The 10,600-nt window shown below is 30.2% G+C and overlaps 1 protein-coding gene across 4 annotated transcripts; it reads right to left on the bottom strand.

Moving 5' to 3' along the window:
* Window positions 1-295: 295 nt before the first annotated feature.
* On the bottom strand, window positions 296-10,248 carry Pex7 (peroxisomal biogenesis factor 7). 4 transcript variants are annotated; one of them, XM_074136247.1, is made up of 9 exons: window positions 9,962-10,248; window positions 9,759-9,877; window positions 9,470-9,648; window positions 8,246-8,359; window positions 6,349-6,393; window positions 5,075-5,183; window positions 4,786-4,979; window positions 1,773-1,858; window positions 296-1,185 (listed from the first exon to the last, which is right to left on the bottom strand). In XM_074136247.1, exons 2-9 carry the CDS (start codon window positions 9,862-9,864, stop codon window positions 1,011-1,013), a joined length of 1,008 nt encoding a protein of 335 aa, XP_073992348.1. In that variant the 5' UTR covers window positions 9,865-9,877; window positions 9,962-10,248; the 3' UTR covers window positions 296-1,010. The 4 variants fall into 4 exon arrangements, with proteins under 4 accessions (XP_073992348.1, XP_073992356.1, XP_073992338.1 ...); XM_074136255.1 differs by having other exon boundaries at window positions 9,967-10,248; XM_074136237.1 differs by having other exon boundaries at window positions 10,067-10,246.
* Between the last annotated feature and the right edge of the window lie 352 nt (window positions 10,249-10,600).

Genomic DNA, 10,600 nt, shown 5'->3' with positions numbered 1-10,600 from the left:
TTAATACGCTTGAACGCTGCAAATATAAATTCATCAGTTTTCAATCTATTGAAATATTATAACCTAAATAAGAAAAACTCCTTTGATAGGTAAAGATACAATATCTATTACTTTAGCAAAAAAAAAAAAAAAATGCACACAAATTATTTCAAGCATTTTTTCATATTTCTGTGTGCAACTGATATGTTTAAAATAGGATACTTACCACGAAATCCACAATTAATATTTAGAATGTCAATTTACACAAGGAACATGTCAAGCGAAAAATATAAATTTTAAAACAAATATTGTCTCCTTCATTTGTGCCAAAATTTTTATTGTGGAACTCAAATTATCCACACAATTATTTACAATCTGTACATTTTTAAATTGCAAATACTGTATACATACTTTGTTAAATGCATTTTATGCATTTAATACGTGTTATTGATACAAAAATTACAAATGTTAAACAAAATAATAATTTTTTTAAACATACTCATTATTTTAATTAACAATAATTCTTAAATAATTTTCTTTAATACTTTAATAACCTATAGAAAAAAATAATGATAAATAAACAAATAAAAATAAATGTGTGCTGCGATGGATAAAATCAAAAAAATAAAATAATTATAACAAATGACTTAAGATTTTTCCACAAATTCATTTTTCGGAACTCTGTTAGCTCCCAGATTTACAAAAAGATAAATTTATCCAACAGGTTGATTTTTAGATTGATAATATAAAAGGAGACTGATTTTAAAATGGGGAGTAAGAGTATTTTATTGTAATTAAGGAAGTCATCAATGAATTAATAATAAAATAAAACATTCATAATTAATTGAATAAAAGAAAGTAAACAATTCCGATTAAAAAAAAACAAAAACAAAAAATAAATTAGTAAAAAATTAAACTTTTCATTATCAACTTCAAATAAATATAAAGGTAAAACAACGTCGTAAGTTAAATTGTCATGAATGTGAAACTTTATTTATAATGTTAGCTTAAAAAATTATTAGCATATGATTTCACATCGATGACAGTGATGTGAGTGATCTTGGAGTGAAAACATGAACGAGTGAGTCCCATCCACAATCAGCAATTTGGCCTTCGATATGGTTATTAAAATCCAATCCATAGACAAATTCAGAATGATGCCTTAATACTTCAATTGCTTCAGTAGACGCCTTGTAGTCCCATATCCTTTATGAAAATTAAAAATTTTATTATTAGAAATTTAAAAAAATAAAAAATATGAGTAAATAAAAGCAGAAAACCTATGAAAAAACCATCTTGATTATTACAATGATCAATACTTCCAGAAACAAAAGTTTTAAACAAATATTGGTAAACAAATATTGGAAAAGTAGAATTTGCCAAAGAATTTAGAGGAACACTGAAGTTCTTCCCAAATGGAAGATAAAAATTATACCAACAAAATTAGTTTTAGAATATGTATGTGCGAAATAGTTTTTATTTTAAAAATTTTGATGTAATTTGTAACTTGAATACTAAAATTAGATTTGCGTAACTATTGCCAGAAAGAGCGCAAAACAAAATAAATGAACTACTTTTGCCTAAAATTCATCAAAAGGAGATACAAAATTCCTGTTAATTCCTGTTTAAAAAATTCAATCTTTGTTCCAATTCATGACTATAATAAAAAGAAAATTTGAGTATCCCAGCAAAATAATTTTAAATGAAGGTAAAAGGTCATTACTTACTAACTACAAATTTCTGAATAGGATTTAGTAAAATTTCAATGTTACTTACTAATAATTTAATTTTACCTGGTTGTGAAGTCGTAAGATACAGAGGCCAAAACTGATAAATAATGAGGGGAAAACTGGATTCTTCTGACAGCATATTCACAACCCTGTAGATGTTTAATATAATTATTACAAGTTATTAAAGATAATACAAATCATGAAAATATGATTAAATGTTTGTTTGGCCGTCCTGAAAAATCCTTCCCTCTTTCTCTGGTTCTGACGTAGGTGATTTGTAGGGCATAAACTCTGTCAGTGATCTGTATCAGCGCTGAAACTCCATAGGGTTAGATAAGAGGGGATTAAGGAAGATCTCGAGGCAACGACGTTTAAAGGTCGCAATAGATCGAAGGGTGGAGGAGTGTGCTAAGAAATAGTATATAAAAGTTAGAATAATCCTATAAGTTAGTATGGAAATTTTGGATTAATTGAGTGATTAGGCCTTGATGACGGGTACAGAAGTTTTCAGGGTTACAGCAAAATGGTACTTAACAATTCGGCAAAGGGCTTTGGACTGGGAGGACTACATAAAGGTTATATTGGAGAGTTACGTGGATCTTCAGAATTCTTCTCCACTTGTCCATATTAGCCTTAGTAGTTCTATAGCGTGACTTTGTTATATAATTACATGGTGATGCAGGTCCAAGAAGTCCCCAGAGAAGTTTGTAACATCATTAAAATGTGGGGTTCTATGTTCTATGTATTTGATCCACGTTAGACGAGTGTCAATAAAGGGTCTGAGTTAACGTACCCGTGAAGAAGACGATACTTAATATTATCTTGGTGACCATGTTTGTTTTTTAGGGCTAGAAAGGGAAAAAGTAAGGTGCCATCAGCAAAGGTAGTAATTACAGTTTGAGAATAGAAAGGGATGTCGATGAATAGATTTCTAATTTTTCAAACAGCAATACTTTACTGAAAAATTACTTTAATGTAAAAAGTAAATTTGTTTCATACTCTCGGCTGAAATAATATTAACCACTATGATTTATCAAATTTTAGGTGTGTCAGAATAATTCAACATTTACAAGATTTTGAAAATTCGTCTTAATTTAGAATCTGGTGAAAAATAAAATACAACACTCACTAGGATTTTGATTCCCTAAGATAAAAAGGTTTTGTGTTTGGAGAATGAGAAAAGATCAATGATAAAGATAGGAAGGCTCTTATTTTTATGTTGACATCCCAGAAACAAAAAAGTTGAAAATACTCAGGAGTTAGAGTGTAGGATATAACAACCCTAAGATTTTCACAGATATCTATTTTCGGGAATATAATCCTACCACACTTTTGATAGCCTACCTGGGAGTATACAGTCAACAAGAGCAAATAAACAGTTGTGGTTCGATCCTCAGAAGTAATCTAAAACGCTGATGAACACTGCAGTAGACCGGCATACCACAGGAGTCAGTATTAAGTCTAACATTATTTACAGTGGTGGTTAACTGGCTTGTTGTAGAGAGTTGTATTAAATTTGTATCATGATTCCCGGCCTGTTTTTACAAATCATTAATATGTCAAATCATTAATACTAACGGCGGACTCCCTAAGTTTTTTAAAGATCCCAAACTAAATCCCAAAGATCATGAATATTCATTTTTTAAAGTCCGAACTAATCGCACATGGCCAAAAAGTGGTGTTTACCTGAGTACCGGGCCTCATCGGTGATTCAGTAACGAACATTGCAGATGAGGCTACAAAACGAGCAGCCACTGCAAAAACAAACCACATCATTTCGGTTCGACCCACTGACATACAAATGTATAGGAAATACATAATTAATTGAAAATGGCAACGGGAAATTAAAAGCTATTAAAACATTTGTGCGAAATGTTAAGAGTCTAGAACTTCCCGCAGCGCGAAACAGTGATTCTGACGAAGCTAAGGTTTGGTCATACACGTGTGACACATGGGTAACTCCCAATTGCCGAAAGAAGGCCGACGAGTGGACGGAGTGTAGGAAGAGTGTCTAGAGATAAAGCAGGTCTGCCTCACGACAAGCGCGATATTCTGAAAGAGGTTCTCTTTATATAAGGGAGCTATGTGCTTATTTAAAAAATATAAATGAATACAACAAAATTTATAGCACTAGATTAATTTTAACTCCTGGTGAAGGAATATTGAGTAATTCACCCAATAAGTTAATTTAGTTATTTCAAGAGGAAAGAAAATATAGTACTTTCCCTGGTTAGAATGTCTTCTTAGCGTGAATGCCATGTATTGGTGAGAATGCTGGTCTGAAATTTTAGTTCAAGTACTTTTACTCAGGGATTGAAAGAAATTTTTAAAAAGTACTTCAACCCCACTAGCTTGAAGTTTATTTTAGGAATGGGCAATTTTAGGGTGTTCAGGAATATTGGTTAAAAGTACTGCACACCCCAGATAACAATTATAGGTAATAGTCCCCAAAAGTAGGCTGCAAGTTGGATATAAATACAACTAATCTCAACAGAGAAACAAAAGTCGTTCAGCTTTACACACTTTTATAAAATACGAGTAACAAGATAGGCACCAAACAATAGACTTACAACGTTTTTGTAAAAATAAGTTCAAGAAAGACAATGGATGGCACAAATAAGATTCCTCGGTTCCACCCGTCGACTAGTGCGATGAATTAAGAGGGGATGCTGGGAAAATGCCCTATCACCTATGCTTTAACCTGCCTTGCGGGACAAAATGCATAGCAAAGAAGCTATATAGGATAATAACAGTGCCAACCAGAAAAATGGCTCTACAAACAGAAGGAAAATAAATTTAGGGCGCTAATAACCGTCGTAGTTGATGCGCCAAAACAAAACCAAAAAACGGAAAGTTTATTTATTTAATTTATTTGTTTAATGTTTTTTGTCAGTATAAATTATTATTTTTTCGATTTAGTAAAATTTAAATTATGCATATTATCAAAAATTAAGCACCTAAATGAGAAAGTCTCTTAATACCACCATCTAGTAATAAGATTTTTCCATTTTCAAGGATATATGAGGAAGACTACAACACGAAATATCTATAAGGAAAATTAAGAAACTTGGCGTACTTTTTGTTCAAATATTGGCATTGCCAGACTTCGTAAATCCCACCCTCTTATAAGACCATCAGAGCCACCTGTGGCCAATATGTTTTGATCATATTTACACCAACTGCAGCTAAGAACTTCAGCATCATGTGCTTTCATAATTATTGAGGCCTTCTGGGAAACTCCAGAGTTCCAAATCCTTAATGTGCCGTCACCTGTTAAAAAAAAAAAAAAAAAATATGAATAAATAATGGGATAATTTCAGTAATAAACAAAAATTTTCCTATTAATTAAATGAAACTAATATTACCTGAAACTGAAGCAAAGCAAGAAGGAATGTGTGGAGACCACATAGCATTATATACAAGCTGAGAATGACCTAAATACGTAGCTAAAGAAGCGCATCTTGTTGGGTCCCACTGCAGGAAGAAAGAATAAAACAAAATGTAAACAAACATTAATAGATATAATGCAAAACTTTCTTATGTATATCCAGAAAAAAACAAATTTCTTATTTTTAAGGGACTTCGAACAAAATAATATAAATCATTTAACTTATTTATATGTAATAAAATTTCAAATTTATAACATCATCTGAAATATATACTCAATCAAGTATTCATCTCTTTGCGTTTGCAACTTTAAGCATTTTAATAAGAAATGATTTAAATTATCTTTTTAGTGAATGCTGCAGATAGGGCAATTATTGAAATCTCCATGAAAACTGTTTCTAAAATCAGAAGTAGTTATGTTTAAAGAACTAAGCTGACAAACTCATTTTACTTATGATTTTATGTTTAACAACTGGTGCTCTAAGGCCAAATATCGCTCACCTAGCGTTAGGCTACTTATCTTTCTAAAGGCTGGGTTATAATTTGTGTGCATAACCACGTTAATATCTAATATTAAATTCATTATTAATTTATAATTTTTCACCAATATTTAGCAAGCTAACAGCATCAATAGAATCCAACTTATCTTTCAACTGTTCATATCAATTGAATTTAGCAACAGATATTTCATTAATACTGAGAGTTTTTAAAATATTCAAACATATCTTGGAAGACCACAATCTAACCATTTTTTTTAAAACCACAATCTCAATAACCTCTAACCCAACTTTTAAACGAACATAATGGTAGGTAGGAGCACGACCAATGGAAAATTTATTTAAAATATCTAGTCCGAAGATTCTAGTTTTTTTGCAATAAAACGAAGTCCAAATTTCTGCGCTTTTATAGTGGAACGGAATTAATCACAAATTTTAATAATTTGATCCTTATCACTAGCGAATTCAATTTTGATCTTATTCAAATTTCTATAACTTTACACGAAGTTAATTAATTCTAATTTTCTAATATAACGATCAGCTGTAAACGCAATAAGTCTTAAGAAGAAAAAAGTACTCCGAGATAAATTTACTGCTTTTTACTATTTCAATTTTGAAGTGTTCATATAAAAGAAGTTTTATACATTTCACTCCACCTCCCCTTTAAAATACCAATATTTTAGAATTATCTGGATTAACTGTTAATGAATTTTTGTGACAATAAACAGTGATTTTATTTTTGTAATTGCTCTTACCCAATTATCATCAAGTAAGATCATCGTATTCATTAACGCTGTAATCTAAAAAAAAAATCAATGTATTTTAGGAAATTTTATAACTTTCATGCCCTTTAAGTAATTTCAATGTATTAAATTAATTCTAATTTTTAGAATTTATTAGAATCATTATGCTGAACATTCATAAAATAATTCTGGGACAAAACCTAAGCGTTATTATGGAGCGTGGTTATTAAAATGGTTAATAGTGAAATATGTGCTTATATTCCTAGTCCACGACTCTAATTTGGTAGCTGAACATAAGAACCTCCCTAAAAAAATCGGCATTTCTTACCTAACTTACTTTTCATGTACACTAGTAACATATTAATTACCACTTATACTATCTCCTTAACAAAAACTTACAGTTTAAAATGTTAAGTATAAGGGTTGATTAAAAGCCAAAAGGTACACAAATCAGCAGTCCACAACATTTCATTAATACATCGTTGATATTATTTAAGTAATTTTACTACATTAACTTTACCTTCACATTTTTTGAATTTATTAGATGTTCACAGAGCCTTATGCTGGCCATTTTAATCTACAAAATATATGTTCAAGTAGAACACCATTTAACTTAGATTGACTGTAATATCTAATGTTTTTTTCTACTTTAACATGCATGTATAGATACTACATTAACTTTTACATTATTTTTGTACCTTACATTAACAATGTAATTTTACTGCATTAACTTTTTATAAATTTTTTTAGAATTTATTAGATGTCGCAGACCCTTATGCTGGCCATTTCATTCATTTTAAGTTTTTTGATATAATAATAAAAGGTGAGTAATATCAACATAATTAGTTATAAAAATTTAAGTAATTTTATTGCATTAACTTTTCCTTCACATTTTGAATCTGAACTAGCCAGCATAAGGGTCTGCGACATCTAATAAATTCTAAAAAAATTTATAAAAAGTTAATGCAGTAAAATTACATTGTTAATGTAAGGTACAAAAATTATGTAAAAGTTAATGTAGTATCTATAAATGCATGTTAAAGTAGAAAAAAACATTAGATATTACAGTCAATCTAAGTTAAATGGTGTGCTACTTGAACATATATTTTGTAGATTAAAATGGCCAGCATAAGGGTCTGTGAAACATCTAATAAATTCAAAAAATGTGAAGGAAAAGTTAATGTAGTAAAATTACTTAAATAATATCAATGAATACTATAACCTCCGCTAAACAGAATCTAGAAGTGAGAATGTCTACTGCAATTGCAGCTTGGGCCTACTTCAGACTTCATAGGTAAAAAAAAGTATTTGAATTTTAAGATTAACCCCCATTTGCGGAATTGAATTTCTCCACTTTTTCTGGGACTTAATGTTCTTGTAGATATGCAGGTTTAATAACATGATCAACACTTATATTAACATTTACAAAGTAAACAAAACTCCCGCAGAAATAGATGGTCAGTTCAACTGCTTGACATTAGTTCGTTACCACTAACTCATTCACATACATATTTACAAACCATTCTAATCTAAAAAAAAAAACACTTAAGGGAGCCGAATAGATTTTTTTGGACGTGGATTTGATATTACAGACTCCCTCTAAACTAAATCAACGGATACTGGTGATAAGGACAGTAAAAGAAATGGAACTAAGTAATGCCTTTTAAAAGGTGCATTTAATAGAAGTTATCCAATTTTGTTAACTCTTGGAAAAAAAGAATTAAAAAAGCCCAACTTTTAATTTAAGATGTTTAAATTCAATGCAAACTACTTGGCAAGTTTAGAAACAAACAAAAAATTTAAGAGAGTACAAAAAGATAGATTAGGGGCAGTTCCTTTAGTCAAAAAATTCGTAACATTTAAACAACTGACACTGTTAATTGTTGCATTTTCAGCGATCTTGACATACCAATTTTATTGTGCAGTCCCAAGATGCAGACAATATAAATTGTTCTTGCCTAGTCTGACTCCAGTCTACACTATAAATTTCTTTTTTGTGTTCCTTTAAAGTCTGGGCAGGATTCTGTACAGAAACAAAAAATTAGATAATTAATAATATAAAATAAAATGAGGTTCTAACATTTTGAAACAGTGTAGAGTACCATATATTATTGAGTACAAAAAAAAAATTAAGTTGGATGTTAAGTAAAGAAGCAGGCAGTAAAGAATTAAATCTTTTTCAAGCAATCTTCATTATCTAACGATCAGGAGTCGACGATGAAGGCGAACCCTAAAAGAATTTACTCTATATGTCTCATAATTAACAAATTAAACTAAATCCAAAACCGGGACTGTAAACATGTATCCCATTACATCCTAGCTTTAAGATCCCCGTTTCTATCCATCCAGTTAATGTAGCAAGAGAGAATTGAACTTGAGCTTCATTAATTATGTTATTCAGGCGAACGAGACATAAGTAGCGGTAACCAATCAATCTAATAACATTCAACTAAAGTAAAGTTAAGCCGGGGCTTAAAATCCAACTACCACTTAGGTGTGGTGGACGGGGGCGGAAGCTCATACTTTACTGCAAACAATTTTTCCTAAAAAATAAAAAGTAGCTTGGTTTCGAACTGGGGTCCTCCCACTTACAAAGCCACGCTCATGACCACTAGACAAACCTCCGCCCCAACATTTAACTATTCGAATAAGATAATCAGTTTCCTTTTAAACGAAATATAAATTTATACAAATTTATCTTATATGCTGTTATGTTGTTTTCATCGTATATTACTAACATATACTTCAAATTAAAGCTAGGCCAAATATTAAAGGCGAATTCATTCGATTTAGCCAAATGCTAATAGTGAAAAATGAATTAATAGCGATTAGGAAGTCTGAAGATACCGAGCAAACATCAGAAAACTGTCATTGCACAATAAGTAATTTTAATTTTGTAAAGTTCACACACAAAATCGATCGTTGTACGTTATTTTATTTACAAAGCCCTGTAAATCTGAAGACATTACATGATTTGACATGAATCTTTCTCAATTAAGAAAAATAGTTTTCTACAAAAATAGAACCTAGGTAAATAAAGGTTCAGACCAATCATAGATTATTCTATCGCAGAAAGAAAAATGATCCAAGAATCTTGAGTCTTCGTGCATAACATCACTTGTAAATTACATACCTGTGGAGCTGAAATATCCCAAATGTGAATAATACCATCTCCACTTGCAGCTACTAGTAAATTTGGATCTGTTTCACTCCAGACAACATCAAAAAGTCCATCTTGCCACTCATATGTACAAACTTCTGACACAGTTGACGCATTAGAAGCAACATCTAGCACGAACAATGTTCCTCCACCTAAAAGTGTATTGTTTGTTTAAATATGTTCTTTATTTCATGACTTTCAATAAGGAAAGAAAAAATGTTTTGCAAAAATATTTAAAAATTTTATTTCAAAAATGGCCTACCAGTCAGTCCATAATACTGAGATGTTGCACAAACTAGGCGATCCTTGTGAAAAGGTGAAAAACGGACCGAATACCCATGACGATTTGGTGTAATAAAAGTAGGCATAGTTCAACGAAGTCTGTAACAAAAATATAAATATATATATATATATACATATTAAATCCAATAATATGTAAATTTCTAGAATATATGATAATATTACATTACAGTTTAAATCCTTAATAAGTAAATTTAATACTAGAGTTGAAAATTATAAAAACAATCGGCTTCCTACTACTTAAATGCTTGGAAACATTCCTTCACTTACATCAATCAACAACTGTTCGGTTTACTTAAATTAAAGAAAAGCAAAATTATTATCCACAACTTAAAAGCTGAAGTGGTCATGTTCCTTTTTATATTTTCTTCAATTTCTACAAATCACTGGACGCATAACCAACTTCAATAAAACCACTGGGGAGGTTGCAAGAGGTTTAGATAACATAGATTTAAAGTTACTTTACAGGGCAATCCAAAAGCAAAACTAGGTAAATTTAATTGTTCAATAAATTAAAGGTTGAACAGATAACGTTATTTATTATTAGCAGATAAAAAGAAAAAGTGAAAAATTAAGAGGGAGTATTAAAGGGTCTATTGAAGAGCTTTTTCTATATATTCTCGTCCTTTTTTGAGTTATTTTTTAATTATTTTGTTAGTTACTGAATTAAATATCTAAAATCTGCTAAATAATTCAATCCGTCAGTTTTAAGTCCTAAACATAATTCATATTATTTTAAATAATCAATTATGATACCAATGTCTTCAGTTTATCATTTGTTGGTAATTTGAAAAATGTGACTTC

This window comes from Rhodnius prolixus, unplaced genomic scaffold (assembly GCF_049639745.1).
Source record: "Rhodnius prolixus isolate KJV_2025 unplaced genomic scaffold, Rpr scaffold_1, whole genome shotgun sequence".
Taxonomy (NCBI): Eukaryota; Metazoa; Arthropoda; class Insecta; order Hemiptera; family Reduviidae; genus Rhodnius; species Rhodnius prolixus.
This window is presented reverse-complemented; position numbering and strand designations above follow the sequence as displayed.